The sequence below is a fragment of the Callorhinus ursinus genome, unplaced genomic scaffold, assembly GCF_003265705.2.
Source record: "Callorhinus ursinus isolate GAN/ISIS: 27379988/994484 unplaced genomic scaffold, GSC_fseal_2.0 scaffold5, whole genome shotgun sequence".
NCBI classification, from domain to species: domain Eukaryota; kingdom Metazoa; phylum Chordata; class Mammalia; order Carnivora; family Otariidae; genus Callorhinus; species Callorhinus ursinus.
In genome coordinates, this window is record NW_027397067.1 from 38783239 (window position 1) to 38801327 (window position 18089).

The window sequence follows — 18089 nt, forward strand, 5'->3', positions numbered from 1 at the left end:
TGAAGAACATGCATACTGTTTTTCATAGTGGCTGTACTAATTTGTACTCCCACCAATAGTGCACTAGAATTCTTTTTTTCCCATATTCTTGCCAATACTTATCTCTTGTCATTTTAATGATAGCTATTGTAACTGGTGAAGTGATATCTCAATGTGGTTTCAATTTGCATTTCCCTGATGATTAGTGATGTTGAGCACCTTTTCATGTACCTGTTGACCATTTGTATGTCTTCTTTAAAAAAAAAAGTCTATTCAGTTCCTGTGCCCATTTTGTAATTAGGTTAATTTTTTTGCTCTTGAGTTATATGAGTTCTTTATATATTTTGGATATTAACCCTTTATTAGATATATAACTTATAAATATTTCCTCTCCTTTTGTAGGTTGCCTTTTCATTTCTCTGAGTTTCTTTTGCTAAAAAGCTTCAGAAGCTTTTTAGTTTGGTGTAGTCCCACTTAATTTTTTTCCTTTTGTTGTGTTTTTGGTGTCATATCCGGGAAATCACTGCCAAGACCAAGGTAAAAAGGTTTTTCCCTTATGTTTTTTCCTTGGAGTTTTACAGTTTCAATTCTTTTTTTTTAAGATTTTATTTATTTATTTGATGGAGAGAGACACAGGAAGAGAGGGAACACAAACAGGGGGAGTGGGAGAAGGAGAAGCTGGCTTCCTGCTCAGCAGGGAGTCCGATGCGGGGCTCAATCCCAGGACCCTGGGATCATGACCTGAGCCGAAGGCAGACACTTAAGAACTGAGCCACCCAGGCACCCCTACAGTTTCAATTCTTAAATTTAATTCTTTCATCCATTTTGAGTTTACTTTTATGAGTGGTGTAAGATAGGGGTCCAATTTCATTCTTCTACATGTGATTGTCCAGCTTTTCCAACAGTACTGAAGACACTATCCCTTCTTCATTGAGTATTCTTGCTTGCTTGTCAATTAGTTGACCATATATGTGAATGTTTATTTCTGGGATCTAGATTTTGTTCCCTTGGCCTAAGTGTCTGTTTTTATGCCAGTACAGTACTGTTTTGATTACTATAAACTTTGTAATACAGTTTGAAATCAGAAAGTGTGATGCATCCAGCTTTGTTCTTTTTGGGGGGATTCCATTGGCCATTTGACATCTTTTGTGGCTTCATACAAATTTTAGGATTGTTGTTTGTCTATGTCTGTGAAAAATGTCATTGGAATTTTGATAGGGATTACATTAAATTTATAGATGGGTAATATGGATATTTTGACATTAATTCTTCTGATCAATGAACATAGGATATCTTCCCATTTGTTTGTGCCTTCAGTTTCTTTAATCAAAGTCTTATTGTTTTCAGTGTAGAGAACTTTCACCTCGTTGGTTACATTTAGTCCTAAGAACTTTGTTTTTGATGTGCTGGTGAATGAAATTGCTTTTTTAATTTCTTTTTCAGATGTTTTGTTGTTGGTGTACAGAAACACGACTGTTTTTTGTATGTTGACTTTACTGAATTTATTGATTAGTGCTAGCAGGTTTTTGGAGGAGTCTTTAGGATTTCTTCTACATAATATCATAGCATCTGCAAACAAAGACAGTTTTACTGTTTTCTTTTCTATTAGGGTACCTTTTATTTCATTTTCTAGCCTGACTGCTCTGGCTAGGATTTTCAGTACTCTGTTGAACAGGAGTGGTAAGAATATAGAGAGCTTAGCACAGTGCTTGGTACATATTTTATTTCTGAGAAAGGCTGATGAATCACAAGATCTGGATTTGAAACCAGCTCTTCCATTCTATTAGGTTATTAATATATTATATCAAATGTATCTTAGAGAAAAATCTGGCAGAGGTGCTGCCAATGAGGGCTAATATCAAGGTAAAATAATGGTTGAAGTGAAATTTAAAAGTCAAAACCAGCTGGACATGAAATACCAAGAGAAGAGAGAGATCATCAGTGGAAAAATGAAAATAGAAATGTATGTTGATTCTCAAGATGGGAGTAAATCTGTAATCCTGATTGCTTATGTAACCTATCTGTGAATTGTTCACATTACCATCTGGAATTGATTGTTACATTCAAGAGATGTTTAATGAGTATAACACATGCCATATTACTTGGTAAAAGTTGTCAAAACACTCTGCTTTTCACTGGTCATGACACGAACACCTTGGAGAAGTTGCCATTTTTCTCCCAATGAACATCTTTCAGTCTTTCTTGGGGAGCATGTTCTTGCTCTAATAGATTTTTTTCTTAAAATCATCTGATAAGCTGCTAGTCTCATTTCAAGTAGAGAAGTCACACTTAATGATAGTAACTGCCTCCAACACTTATTTGGTACTGTGTCTCATGTCATGCTAAGCATGTTGCCTTGGCATCCCTCAGTTAATGTGCAAAATAACCTCATGACACAAGTGATAAATCCAAGTTCAGAAGAGCAAAATACTTTGGCTCAGTTCACAAAGCTGCTGAGTAGAGGCTATGCGGAGGGAACCCATGTATGTGATTCCTTGCTCTTAACCAGACATGGTGGACCATCTTTCCTATGCTTTTCAACCCAGTTATTTCTCATTTGCTTCAACTGAATTTAAGGCATTCATGTTAAAGAGCCTTATTCTGTCATCATTTATTTATCTACTCAAACGCATGAATTTTTTTCCTAGTATGTATCAGGTGCTTTACCAAGGGCTGGGAATATAGAGCTCCGGCCTCTCAGGAACTTACACGTTCCAAGGAGAAGTGGTATAAGAAGGTGATTGGACTCTGACAAATTAGGCTTGATGACCAGCCCTGCCACTTAACCATCTGTGTCATCTTAATTTACCTTTGGGGCTAAACTTCCATTTGTAAAATTGCAATGATAATAATAGTACATATCTCACAGGGCTGAGATGAACGATACATTAGGTATGTCATAGATGGTGCTTAGCATAGTAGGTGCTTCATAAAGGTAGTGCATAGTAGATACTTAATAGGATAGATTTAAAAAAAATAAGGCCTTCAGGCAAGAAAGAATTATTACATTCTTATGTAAGTACAGTGATGGAGGAGTGTACAGGGTGGTGCTATAACACAAACAATCGTGGATCACTACATCAAAAACTAATGATGTATTCTATGATGACTAACATGACATAATAAAATAAAATAAAATAAAAGAAGTCATTTCATTTAAATGGGGACATTCTCTGTCTATCCCTGGGGCCTAGCACAGTGATCATTCTTGGTACTTGAATACATAATACGTGTTAACATTATTTTAATAAGCATTGCTTGTAAATGTGCTTTGAGTGATAGGAAGGTATTAGAATAAAGTACCAGCGGACAGGCATTTTTGGTATGGGAACTGCCTGTGCAAAGGTAACATTGTGTGAGTAAATTATGCAATGAGTGCCAGAAACTCGCAGAGATGGGAGATGAGGTTAGAGAGAGAAGCAGGTGCGAGATCAGGATGGCTCTTGTGTGTGAAGTTTGAACTTAATTTTGAAAGCTACTCTCTTGGTTTGTTACAGTTTATTACAGCTGCCATCACAAAGTGCCACAGACTGAGTGGCTTCAACAACAGAAATTTATTTTCTCACATTCCTGGAGGTTAGAAGCATGAGACCAAGGCATCAGAAGCCTTGGTTTCTTTTGTGGCTTCTCGCCTTGGCTCATAGATGATCATCTTCTGTGTGTGTTCACATAATCTTCCCTTTGTACCTGCCTGTGTCCAAATTTCCTCTTCTCATAAGCACATGGTCACCTTGAATTAGGGACCACCATAATGACCTCATTTTAACGTAATTACCACTTTAAAGACCCTATTTCCAAATATAGTCACATTTAGAGGTACTGGGGGTTAAGATTTCAACATATGAATTTGTGGGGGACAGGTTTCTGCCCATAACACCTACTTAGAGTTGTTGAAGTAGTGGAGTAGCCAGATGAGATTATTTATTTATTTATTTTTTGCGAGATACTCGAAGCCAGGGGAATGAAGATTGCTCAAGGAGCCTTATATGGTGAGGTGAGAAGGTCAGAAGGACAGAACCCTTGAGGATGATAATACCATACTATCAAAGGGGTGAACAATAGCAGGAGTCAGCAAAGGAGAATGAGAAAATATAGTCAGGGAGGCAGTGAGGGCCAAAATCAGGTATTGCGAGCACAGATTTTCTAGCTATAAAACACAGATGTGTGAGAAAGAGGATTTTCTTACTTTTTCTTCTGCTGAACTTATCTTCTATTTGGGCCCTCATTCTACTGGAAAACTTATTTTAGTTCCAGGTTTATGTGGTAATTTTAGGAAGTTTTTGGTCATTTAAGATATCTTGATCATTCAGGATTTCCTTCTCCTCCCTTTCTTCCTGTATTACCAAATTTTTGGAGCTCTTGAGTAGTGTCCCATGTGGTCATCCTCTGAAGGGTATGGTCATCCTGTCAAGACCTCAGATGTGGTTGTATCTTCATGACGGTGTCTGCTGAGTTGCCCACTGTCATTAACTTCTGCTTATCTATTCTGTGCCCTGTCCCTTCTATTTCTGACCTTGGAGTCTCTTTGTTCTGCTGGTCCTTTCCTACCACAGTATTCTCTGGGTGAGATAATTTGGCTGTTCCCTTACTCTACTGTGGGCTCAAGCATGCGTTGGTTAAAGGTTCCCAGTTGAGAGATTCGGAGCTGAGGAGAAAAAACTGAGCTGGAAAATTGGGAGAGGAAGATTGTCTCCTTTGTGTCATTAAATGGGAAGCAGGTTGCCTTGATCAGAAACCAAATGGGAACACAGAAGTGAAGTCTACAAGTCTTAACTAATCTCCATGAAATATATAGGGTAAAGGTAGGAGAGCAATAGGATGTTCCCTAGAGTGTGAGGAAGGCTTGAGGAAAGATTTTGAGGATGGGGAAATATGTGCATGATTGTAGGCTGTGGAAAGGGCTAGTAAAAGATGAAACTTAAAATTAGTCTGTGTTGGGGTGCCTGGGTGGCTCAGTTGGTTAAGCGACTGCCTTCGGCTCAGGCCATGATCCCAGGATCCTGGGATCGAGCCCCGCACTGGGCTCCCTGCTCAGCGGGAAGCCTGCTTCTCCCTCTCCCGCTCCCCCCACTTGTGTGCCCCCCCCCCGTCAATTAAATAAATAAAATCTTTAAAAAAATTAGTCTGTGTTGTGTGCTAATTCAGGAAGGGTGTAGTGTTTTGATTATGTACTGCCTACTTTAAGGAATTAATAGTGCTAAAATTTGGTTACCACATGATGAGCCTCATCTTTTCCATCACCTTAAGGGATTGAGTAAGCTAAAAAGAGCAGATATGAAAGTTTTTAAACAACTAGAAAATGGGGGGGCGTCTGGGTGGCTCAGTCGTTAAGTGTCTGCCTTCAGCTTAGGTCATGATCTCAGGGTCCTGGGATCAAGCCCCGCATCAGGCTCCCTGCTCAGTGGGGAGCCTGCTTCTCCCTCTCTCACTCCCCCTGCTTGTGTTCCCTCTCTCGCTGTGTCTCTCTCTGTCAAATAAATAAAATCTTAAAAAAAAACAACTAGAAAATGGATAGTGGTGGTAGTTTCCCACTTAAGTATGATTTGTATGTGTTTGTTTCTTTCAGTTACCTTTAGTGGGTGCTTACTATGTGCAAGGTACTGTGCTTGTCTCTTAGGATCCAAAGATGAATAAGACAGTCCATGCCATTAAGGAAATCACATACCGTTTATTAAAATACATTGTTATAAGCATTATAGTAAGGTGTTATATACTCATACTATGACATCACAGAGCAAGCAGCTACTTAGGTGTCCCTGTCTGTTCAGGCTACTATAATGAAATACCCCAGAAAGAGTGGCTTATAAATAACAGAAATTTATATCTTACAGTTCTGGAGGCTAGAAGTCAGAGGTCAAGGTGCCAGCATGGTTGGTTGAGGGCCCTCTTTTGGATCACACATTTCTTGTTATAGTCTCACGTGTTGGAAGACGCTAGAGGGGTCTCTTCTAAGGGCACTAATCCCAATCATGAGGACTCTGTCGTCCTGGTCTAATCACCTCCCAAAGGCCTCATCTCCTAAAATCATGACATTAGTTATGAGGACTAACACATGAATTTTGGAAGGACACAGGAGGTTTAAGGGAAACTTTGCTGAGGAGGTGATATTTGAGTAACATGAAGTCACAGTGTTCATATTAACTTTATGACTTGTTTTTCATTGCCTCCATTTAGAGGTGAAGCAACTAAATAAGATAAGCAGCTTGTTCATCTTAAGTTTCAAATCTTTGAAATAACAGGACTTGAGTTAATGCCTCTTGATACCCCCTTTAGGTCTCTTTTTGTTGTACTTCTATAGCATATACATTTTTATTTTGAACCATAAAAGAAAGTGCAAATAAATTCATTGATTGATGGTTATATAATTATTCACAACAGCTGTCTTCCATATTTGAAAGACTGTCAGCTGGAAGAGAGAGGAGGCTTTTCCTCTGTTGACTTATGGAGTGGAACGTAGAACCACTGGAATTCAGGCCACATGAAGGGAAGAATTTTCCTACGGGATTTTACACAGATGCATACACACATGCACTCATGCATGTTAACATTGGTCATTACTGAAGAAACAATAAGGATGGAAGAAAGAATAGAATAAAGAGATTTGGTATCTACATAATTTCATTTTAAAAGTTAAAAGGGAAGGGCACCTGGGTGGCTCAGTTGGTTAAGTGTTTGCCTTCTGCCTTTGGCTCAGGTCATGATCTCAGGGTCCTGGGATCAAGCCCTGTATCGGGCACCCTGCTCACTGGGGAGCCTACTTCTCCCTCTGCTGCTCCCCCCAACTCATGTTCTCTCTCTCACAAATAGAGAAAATCTTTAAAAAAATTAAAGGGTGATAAGAATACCTTTTTTATCAATTAAGTAGGTCTGAGTGTGTTATAAAAACAGCAACAGAATGGCATAAGAATATAGCATGGGTTAAAAACATAATGGTTAAAAAAATAAACCAGAGACCTAGGTGTGAATACTTGCAAATGGCAGAAAATATTCAGTTATTGGAGAAAGACATGATCCCTCACATTGAAATAGCACATTGGGTGCAAAGCAGAATAAGAAAGAACAAATCCATCTCTAGACACATTTTGGCAAAACTGCATTATGCCAAAGAGGAGCTATTAAGAGCTAAAGATAATTTTTTTAAAGATAGATTTTTAATAAAATAGATCATCTACAAAGAAATGACAATGGACTGAGAGCAGATGCCAGGAAAAAAATGGTATAATATCTTCAAGCACTAAGAGAAAATAACTCAAAATCTAGAATTCTATGCCTAGATAAGTTGATAGGCAAAAGACATTGGAGTGTCAGGAAATTGTGAGAAGAAAAAATTTGAAAAGGAAAATTGTTTTGCTTTGAAACAACCACTGATCCTAACTTTATTAAAATAATTGAAAAAATTAAACAAGTAACATTTAGTAAGTTTGTGACAGTGAAAAAAGTATGTAACAATGGAATTAGAATAAGTGTATAGTATGAATTTATAAATTAAGCCAAATAAATTTAAGGATATTTAAAAATTGGATAAATTGGGATATACATTACCAGGTACTTGCCAATTGAAACATCTTATTTTAATGGGGTTGTTTAGTTCCCTGTTTCTAGAATAAAATGTGCACAGAATACATGGGGATGATAATCAGATTAACCATGTTGGTAAACAGTTGCTTTTATATAATCTTTAGGATTGTGTGTTGCCTTTCCACTTAAGTAGAAGGAGATTATACAAAAACTAGTTTGCCTAGAAGCCTTCCTTTCTATTTAAAAAATTTTATATCTTAATTATCTTTTCAGGAACGAAACTTAGAGAATGCTGACCTTTAGAGTAAATACTTGATCATGAAGGGAGAGCCCATTTGATAATGCCAACGTCTGGTTGCTTTGTTGTGCTTTGCAGAATGTTCTGTCTCTGCCGGAGTTTGCCATCTGAAGGCACAGTTGAAGGGGGGGTACCCTTGATGACAAATGGGTCTTTATTCTTGACACAAAACAACTAGAAACAACCAAATATCAAATTGTAATTGCTTTTATTCAGGTGAATGTGAAATTATGTGGTACTTATGAAATAGTGAGATTAAGGACTGAAAAGTAGTTGATGAAAAGTTCCACTCAATATCAAATATTAACCTTTACCATAATTCATCCAGATGCCTTTGTGTTTTTCCAAATGTTACAGCTCTTGCCATCTGAGTTCAGCAAGTCCTTAGCAATGATAGAATTATCAATAATTTCAGCGTAATTGATATTTAAGTATTAACTGCTAATGATGTAAATCTTTGAAATAGCAACAAAGCTAATCCTTTTTAGTTACTACCAACTCGGGCCATATTTGAACTAGTAACTTAGAGGTAACCTAAATAGTCTCATAAAATCCTTTCCAAACACTTGAGAGTGATCCTGGGCCCAAGATATGCATTTGATAGTTTTCATTTTGTATAGTTACATTAGTTGAACTTAACATTTCCCCAGATACCTTTAAAGTTGAAGAGTTTAGGGAGGGAACAGTTTGGAATATGAACTCTCAACCCTGTATTGAATGATGTAATGTAATTAAAACTACCCTCAAAAGAGATTAGATTGAATAGGTTTCACTACAAATGAGTGAAAATGCTGATCTACTCTATGAAAATAAATGAAAATTTGCAACCTTAATTCCTTTTTTATGACAAGCTGCCAGTAATGAAACATGATATAAGATTACATTTAATAATTTTACTCATTACTTGTAGAGCAAAATCTTACTTTGCAGTAAAAGGTTATTACTGTTTAGATACCACTGACATTCATTTATGAAACTGATCATTTCAGCCAGCCAACTGTGAAAATGAATGTAGGTTTTAAAACATTTATGCAGTGGTTAGTCAATTTAATGTACATTAGGCACTAAGAGGATCAGAAGGCATCACGTTTCTAATTCTAAACAGTCGTGAAAGTGATATGTATTTATTGTTCAGAAAAATTGAAATGGTATGAATGTTCTTTATTATTTTATTCGGAAAATAGCAAAACAATTATAGTATAAACGAACTCACACACTATATCTTGATTACTTCTACTCCTTTGGGAACTCATTGAATTTTCTTTTCTCTTTAGAAAACTCTCCCTTTTGTTCTTAAACTGCTAGGTAGAGTCACAATTGTATTCAATATCTATGATTGTTTTTTCTTCTAAAGAATCTCAAATTGCATTCAACTTCAGTACATTTATCTGAAGCTGTGCATCACCAAAATGTTTGAACCTCCCACGTGAAATTCAAAGGACATTGATGATGAAGACATGGTGTTGTAGAGCAGGATCACTCTGTAGAGGAGAGAATGCTGCTTGCTTTCTGGTTTCTGCTCTTATCACAGTCCAAAGTGCCCTACAGGGCAGAATGACCATATAATGTATTACTTAAGTCAAGATGCTTTTGAGAGTGAAAGTGAACATTATTAGTAAGCTGGAAAACCAGCAGGAAACCAGGACTATCCTGGGCAAATCTGAATGTGTGGCTCCCCTTCTTAAGTGGAGCAGTTAACTTTAGAGTAGTGCTCATTGCTGGCTTTTATCACTGCTGGTGTGGAGGAATTGTCATTCTGAATGTTCATCTGAGATTTTTAAAATTATTTTCAGTCACTCTGTAAATATTTGAGGTCCTGCTTTAAACAGGAAACTCTGGGAGCTAAGTACAGGGCAAATAAGTAGGGGACCTAGTTGGTCCCAAATCGTTTAAAATCTAAGAACTTAAACTCTAAAGATGAAAAAGACACTAGCAATACAAACTAAATGTTAAATGAGTGGTAAGAGCTTTTGTGCTTCACAATGGAAGACGAGATTGTTGTAAGTTGTTGGGCCTGGAAGGTACCCAGAAAGATGCTGCGACTTTACAAGACCTTGATGTGGGTAGAATTCAGATACATGGAGAAGGGAGCAGAGAGGATATTTTAGAAGAAAATGATATGGAGGAGAATGGATCTTGTTCATAGGACAGTGAATTAAGTTGGTTCATGGAATGAGAGGAGGAGACATTATAAAAAATAATGAGGTCAAATTCTATGAACCTGTCAAAGGACAGAATAAGGAGTTTGAACTTGATCCCATTTGGAAATGGAGTCCTACTGAATGTGTGGGGACAAGCCACTGATATAAAGAAAGATGTATTTTAGAAGGAATCATTTAGCAGTACTGTGCAGGATTAACTGGAGGTTGAAGAGAAGAGAAGAGAAGCTGAATAAAAGAGACCTATTAGTGGTTGTCTAGTGTGGGTGTAAGGTGTAGCATTAGAAAATGCAAGGAAAGGAACCTTCATGGGAGGAGGAAGGTTGATGGAACTTGATTGATTGGATAAGGGAAACTGCAGAAGGGTGTGAAGGAGAAAAACCAGAAAACTCCAGAGGGAGCTGATGTGGGAGGCAAGACCCCAACTTTTATCTCAGACATACTGAGTTTCAAGTGTTGTGCGGATAATTCAAGTGAATATGTTTGGCCAGTTGGAGATAGATCAGAACAGCAAAGCAGTGTACTTCTGTGCATTATCTGAAAATGTGTGCACTTTCCAACAACTGTTCATTCTTTCAGAGAGCTCTGCACATTGTTACTAAACCACAATCAAAATCCTACTTTGGTGAAAGAACGTGGGAGGAATACTCTGACTAACACAGTCAGTTAGTTAGTTCACAGTTTAGTGAACTTAGAGTCTAGTTCTGTCTCTAGCTTGAACCCTGAGACTTAAGGTAAACCACCTTCCTTCTCACTGTATCTGGACTAATTTCCTCATCTGGGCAATGAAGGGATTAGAGCAAAGCCTCTTCTAGCTTCAGAGTGTCCGAGGGGCTGTCATAGTCATGCTTTTCATGGTCCTGCTAATTTGGAACATGATACCAGTATTAGTGTCCCATTGCTGATGTAACAAACTGCCATAAACGTGGTATCTTAATGAAAATTTATTATGTTACAGTTTGGTAGGTCAGAAGTCCAACATGAGTCTCACTGAGCTAAAATCAAGGTGTCAGCAGGGCTCCATTGCTTTCTGGGGGCTCCAGGGGAGGATCCATTTTCTTGTTCTTTCCAGCTTTTAGAGACAACTGACATTCCTTGGCTCATGGCCCCTTCCTCCATCCTCAAAGCCAACACTGGCAGATCTGGTCCTTCTCACATCACATCACTTGGATCTACTCTTCTGCCTCCTTCTTCCAGTTTTAACAATCCCTGTAATGAAATTGAGTCCACCTAGATAATACAGAATAATTATGGACCTCTGAAGGTCCTTATATTAATCACACCTGTAAAGTCCCTTCTGTTATGTAAGGTAACATACATATTCATAGGTTCCAGGGATTAGGACATGAACATCTTTGCAAGGGGGTCGGGACACTACTCTGCCTACTATGATACTTTTCCAAAGAAAACAGGAAACCATTTTACTCTTTTTTCTTATGCTTTATGCATCATGTAATACTGAAACCTTATTCAAAACTTTACTTTTACTGTGATATTAATATGTATTTTGATAACTTTTTATTTCTCAGTTTAAAAGATGACAGTCATTGTCACTGATAAGGCATGTGTTGAATTTTTAAAAAAAACTCTCAATTCCACCATTCAAAAAATATAAAACTTAGTAAATACATGTTTTTAAACTTAAAGGGCAAAACTACTTTTTCCTAAAATAGGGAGAGGATGTAATCATCTATTCATTTGCTTTAGGAAATAATGTATTTCACTATAAATAGTAAAGGGTGAAAAATTAGACTGTAGTATATTTTCACATTTTAAAGCTTTTTGCTACAAAGATACTTCAGAATAAAAGCATGCCTAATCATAGACCAATTCCTTTTCCTTTTCTATCTTCAGCTTGACAAAAAGGAGCTTTCAGATGTTTCAATTTCTATCTGTAAACAACAAGCAAACCAGTAATTATCTTCCACAGAATCTTGGAGTTATGTTAATTGAGGCTTGTGAAGAGAGGTCCTCTATAAGAGGGTGTGTCGTTATTCTTTTGTAACATGCTTATGTCAAATGGACAAGTGTACTAGTAGAAACCATTGTGATGATGCCACAAATGGGCATAGAAATTTAAATGGATATCAACAGGTCAGGTATTTGAGACTTTCTTTTTTTTTTATGAAAACATATTACTGCATCCAGTGACTCTAGATGGAAAAGTATGTTCCTAAGGAATTATGTTGAGTTCATTTTTCTTAGTAAAATTTCCAGCAAACAATTCATAGTACTGAGAGATACCAGAAATAGTAATTATTAAGTTATAGAATAATTATAAGCAAAGATTCATATTCAGTACAAAACTGATAATGGCCATTGGTAAAATAAACTTCTAAAAAATGAAACAAAACATTTTATTTTAATTAACTAAACTTTGATACCCCTAAGAAGGGGAAAGAGGGATACAGACCCTTTGCATTCCTGCCTGCAACAAGAGCCAATGCAAACCTTGCCCATACAGTTTCTTACTGACACAAGGGAAATGGCTAAAACCATAGTGGAAATAGAAAATGTCTTTTAATAGTTTCTACTGTAAACTTTTTACCTCATGGAGAAACTGGACAAAGCGAATCAGATTAACTGTATGGCCCCACTTGTTTCCTTGGTTTATGTTTGTCTTTCTGTAACCTCATTTTAGTTGATGGCTCTATTCTTTGTCCTAGTTCCTTAAATAGCAGCTAAGTGAAGTGTATTAGCATGGTTTATTTTGATAGCCCTTAGTTGTAGATGAAATGTGCTACAGTAGTAAGCAGGGGTAGCTGGTTGGACCCATAGGCTAAGGGGAAAAAACACATTTAGCTTTTGAGCACAATTTCAACACTTAGCCACTATAATCCAGTTGATCACTATGATCTCATATAGATTTAAAATACTGTACATAATTTGTATATCATTGGAAAACTTTATGAATTCTTACCCCTGGACTAATGTATTCACTTATTGTTGATAGTCCATGATTCAACATTTTATGGTCTGTTTATTGTTTATATTGTATTGTTTCCCCAATACAATATGCACATTCCTGAACTTCTGCTCTCACAGCCCACTGTTTTGGAATGTCCTTTCGTGTCCTTTCCAGGCAGTCACAACATAGTCATCCTTCAAAACCCAGCTCACCATTTTCTTATACCACAAAATTTTGCTTAATGTGCAGTCTATGGTGGTGTCTCCCTTCTCTGAATAACACAGAACCTATCATGGTGTTGAGCCTTATGTTTCTAGTTATTTTTTGTGTTTATGTATTAGCTTTCCAACTAGATATTGAAAAGATTCTTCGAGGCAGAGATTGTTATATATCTTTGTATCCTTGGCACTTTGCTTAATGTGGTTCAAGTTTAGGTTGCTTATAATTTTTTAGAACTTTTGGTTGCAAGTTAAAGAAACCCAACTTATGCACTAACTAACTAATGACAAGTAATAAAGAAAGTCTAGGAATGGGTCTGGCTGAATACTTAGTCATGCTCGATCAGGTAACCCAAATTTATCATCAGGAATCTGTCCTTCTTTGTGTATTGTCTCTGCTTTCCTTTGTTTGGTTTTGCACTCATTGCACCCTACACTATGCCCTCTGTCAATAGAGGTAGAGCTTCCTTCTCTTAGTAGATCCAGGGAAAGCCCTAGGGCTGATGTTCATTGGCTTTATTGGACTGTCTTGGGTTATGGGCTGGATTTGAGTTATGTGGCTAAGTTTTGAGCCAGGGAGTGGAATCAGTTATCCTCTCTCTTCCATAACATAAACACTGAAATCAGTGAAGGGATGTTTCCCAAAAGGGAAAAGATGGGCTTTTTTGCCAGCAGAATGGGAAATAGATGCTGGACAGGTAAAAACAAGATGCTGATTGGAGATTTCACTAAATGTTTGCTGATTGATCAACTAAACTTCCTTTTAGGAATAAAGTCAGATTTGTAGAGATTCTGTACCATTTTCCACCTTAATCCCAAATATTTTATCATCAGATAGTGCCATGTATCCTCTGAGTACTTCATAGTCATGGTTGGAGGTAGATGAGAAGGTGATGTGACATATGACTTTGACTTTCAACCCACCAAGGTTGAAAGGCTATTACTCTCTCAAGGATGGATTAATAACTGTGCTTAGGTATTTGAACGTTTAAATGGGTCCTCACAGTTCTTTTGTGGAAGAGTGAACCAAACGGTAATGAAATCTCTCACTGTGGATTGTGATGATGACAGCCCAGTGGGTCCATGATAAAAGTAAGTAGCATTGTCAACGAGTTAAACTACTAGTTGTGTGACTGTTTTGGATTCTTTGAGAGCTATGTTGACTTCAGAAGTTGTTTATAAAGCATACAGATGGTAAGTTTTTGAAGTTGCCATTATTTCCACATTAGTGGTGAAAACATGTATACTAAGTTGGCTAACAGGGTTTTTGACTGCCTATTTTGTGTATTGAGAATTAAAAACAGAGATTTGAAGTACAAAAACTTAAGTCATGTATTGGGCAAATTGTCTGAAATCCAGCCAATCTTAACATTATGCATAGTGAGCAAAGAATATTAATTTCCATGGGAAATGGATGCTGGACAGGCCAAACCAAGATATTCACTGGGGAATTCAATAAATGTCTGCTGATTGATCAATTTAACATCCCTGTAGGACAGAAATCAGGTTTGTGTGGATTCTGTATTGTTTTTTATCTTCATCCTAAACACATTATGGCTAGACAGTATAATAATATATTTGGATAAAAGCACAGATAATCCTTTATCATTGAGTTTTGTTTATTTTTTTTAAAGATTTATTTATTTTAGGGAGAGAGAGAACGGGAGGAGGGACAGAGGGAAAGGGAGAGAGAGAATCTCAAGCAGACTCTGTACTGAGCCCAATGACGTGGAGCTAGATCTCAGGACCCTGAGATCATGACCTGAACTGAAACCGACAGTCAGATACTCAGCTGACTGAACCACCCAGGCACCCCATTGTTTAGTTTTGAATATGCCTTTCTTAGCTAGTTAATTTGTGTGTGGGAAAAGAGCAAATCAAACATAAATAGAGTACTGTGTGCCCTTTAGAAATTAATATTGTGAAATCTCGGAGAATGTTAATGTTTATTTTATTCCAAAATATTTATTGAGTACTGCTTTAATTTTATTTTTAATCTTTACCTTTTAGAACTGGAAGATAAGCAGAAATCTACAGCTGGTACCTCTTCGAATATTAATTTGTTCTTACAAATGTTTTAATCAACGTGGCCCTAATGTCTTTGGAATTGCTCAAGTGTAGAGCCGGTGAGCAGCTCACTTAGAGCCTCACATGACTTGCCCCATCAGCTCTGCACACAGAGTCAGATTATGCCCTACTTATGATACCATGCTGTGTCTCTTCCCTTTGCCGGTACATTAAGCAAAGGAAGAAAAATAATTTACTTGTAAAGATCCCAGTTTAAGCACTATCATCTACCTTTAGCTTGTTTAGACTCTAGGTGTGCTGTTCTTTGACTTAAAAACAAAATAAAGAATGGAAAAATAAAGATCTGTGTGGCAAGTATTTTTTCCTGTCATTTTATGACCACCACCCTCCTTTTCTGGGTAAGTATTAAGAGACTTTGATGGGGACAAGTATTTATTTTATGCATGTTTTGCAATTGAAAGAGGATTACCTTTTAGTGTGAGACAGTTGTATCACATTTGTATGATTTCAGCTGAGCTCTTATTTTTTAAGAGGCACTAACGTCTTATTGACTAAGATAAAACCTTTACTCCACTTAAAGCTGAGTAGAAGCCTGGAAACTCAGGCTTGTTTACTCCTAACATCACTTTGTTTCTACTTTTAAAGTTTTGTTCTTTATTTAGTTTTGTTTTTCACAAGAGAAACTTATGGAAGCCAGGGCAGTAGCGCTGAAATGAGAATTTGACTCATTTTCTCTGAAGGACAACAGAAAATTAGAGAAGGAAGTTATGAAAATTTATGATATAGGTTGCACAGACCAGTGGTCTTTGTAAGTGTGGTTCCAGCAGCCACATCACTTGTGAACTTGGCCTTACCCAAACCTACTACATCAGAAACTGGGGGAGTACAGCTCAGCAGTCTGTGTTTTAACAGATTCTCCAGGTGATTTCAAGCCACACTCTCATTGGAGAACCATAGGTACTGACGAGGAGAAATTTGTTCTAGGTTCAGAAAAGCAAGAAATTTAATCATAATTTTTTGTTTAAACCCCACTAGAAATATGTTTCTTCACATAACTATTTGTCAGTACTTCTGGTGAAAAGCTGAGTGGATTCTCATTTTCCATTTATTATTTATGTTACCTTTTTTTTAAAAGATTTTATTTATTTATTAATGAGAGACAGAGAGAGAAGCAGGCTCCCAAGGAGCAGGGAGCCCGATGCGGGACTCGATCCCAGGATCCTGGGATCATGACCTGAGCTGAAGGCAGACGCTTAACCATCTGAGCCACTCAGGTGCCCTATGTTACCTTTTGTTAGTTCACTTCAGGATATACTCCTTTATGTATCAGACTTGCCTCTAGCATACCTGGGAAACTAAATCAATGGAGCACAGCTGAAAGGCCTTAAGTCCCAAAGAATACAAGAGTCAGGCCCCACTGACACAGAGATGGGGCCTCAAGAAAATTTCTAAAGGCTCCATTAATCAAGAATGCATTTTAAACAAAAATAAAAAATAAAGTACAAATGAAAGTCATAGGAGCTCATTAAAAATGAGTCACAGGAATAAACCGTGTATGCTTATTGAGGGAAAACCACTCAGAAAATTGATTTTGATTAGGGAGATATTTTTATGCAACATGTGCTGTTCAAGAGTGTTTTGTTTACCATTTTAATCTCTTGACCTCAGCCACAGTTTATGTGCCATTCTGGTTCTGGGGAGAACATTGTATCCATTTATTCATCTATGTACTCATTTGTTCAACAAATATTTCAAGTACCTTTGAACCTCAGGTAACATGAAAAGAGAATGTTAACTCTACTTTTTCACCTCATCTACTTCTATCTCATGGTCCTAAGACCTGGTTTCTGCCCCCTTTTCCAAAACTGATATTTTGGAGGTCATTAGTGACTTCCTACCAATCCACCTGCTCCTCATCTGGCTGGTCTTCCCTGCAGGTTTGAGCTCAGAGCTCAGTTGACTGTCTTCTGCCTCTTGGAACCATATGCCTTAGGTTCATTCTTTATTTCTCTGGTGGCCTCTTCCCCATACCTTTAACTGAATTCCCTTCTATAGCTTCTTTCAAAACCAAGGGTTCTATGAGACTCTCTGTTCATTACCATTTTATTCTCTTAGCACTTTTTCTTTACCTGAAGGAACTCATCTACTCCCACCAGTTTCATTTATCACACCTGGGTGGGTAGCTCCCCAGTCTCTTTAGCTGTAGCTCATGTTTCCAAGCTCCCCCACTTCAACATTTCTAAAATAGGACTGATGCTCTTCTTTTTTTTTTTTTTAAGATTATTTGAGAGAGAACACGAGAGAGAGCACACGTGCAGGGGGAAGGGCAGAGGGAGAAGGACTCCCCGCTGAACAGGGAGCCCGACACGGGGCTCGATCTCAGGACCCCGGGATCATGACCTGAGCTGAAGGCAGACGCTTAACCAACTGAGCCCCCCAGGACCCCAAGACTGATTCTCTTTTTCACAAATTGTTTTCTTCCCATGTAGTAAACACATTTATTGTGGCACTACTATCTACCAGGCACTGTGTTTTTGTCCTAGGAATATAGCAGAACAAACTGGCAGGGCCCCTGCTCTCAGGAAGCTTATATTCTAATGAGGCAAGGGAGGCAAATGAGGAAAAATAGACAATATGGTGATATATAAACTTTGAAGAGAAGTAAAATAAGATTCGGGAGATAGAGAATGATGGGAATACTTTTTATGGAGGGTGGTCTGGGTCTGATAAGGTAATATTTGATCAGAGATCTGAAGCAAGTGAGGGCATGAGCTCTACAGATAGAATATAATGAATCAGAATCAGTTGAGTGTTTGAAAGGCAGAAAGTTCAGGATGATGCTAAAAGTGCCAGATAACTAATGGTGTGCTAAAGAAAAATCATGACTCTGATGTCAGAAAATTTAATGTTACTGGATGCATGGTCATGTATCAAATGTCACCATGGCAACCAGACTGGGGAAGGATGCACCTGCTTCTACC

General features: G+C 37.6%; 1 protein-coding gene across 4 annotated transcripts in view; it reads left to right on the forward strand.

The window, feature by feature from the left end:
- The window catches only part of LRRC69 (leucine rich repeat containing 69), a 90709-nt gene extending 75298 nt beyond the window's left edge, over positions 1-15411 (forward strand). For all 4 annotated transcript variants that reach the window (XM_025871487.2, XM_073892951.1, XM_073892952.1 and 1 more), the window contains one exon: positions 15091-15411. In XM_025871487.2, the coding sequence (XP_025727272.1) occupies positions 15091-15201 (111 nt within the window). In that variant the 3' untranslated portion in view covers positions 15202-15411. The remainder of the gene's footprint in view (positions 1-15090) is intronic.
- Positions 15412-18089: the final 2678 nt, after the last annotated feature.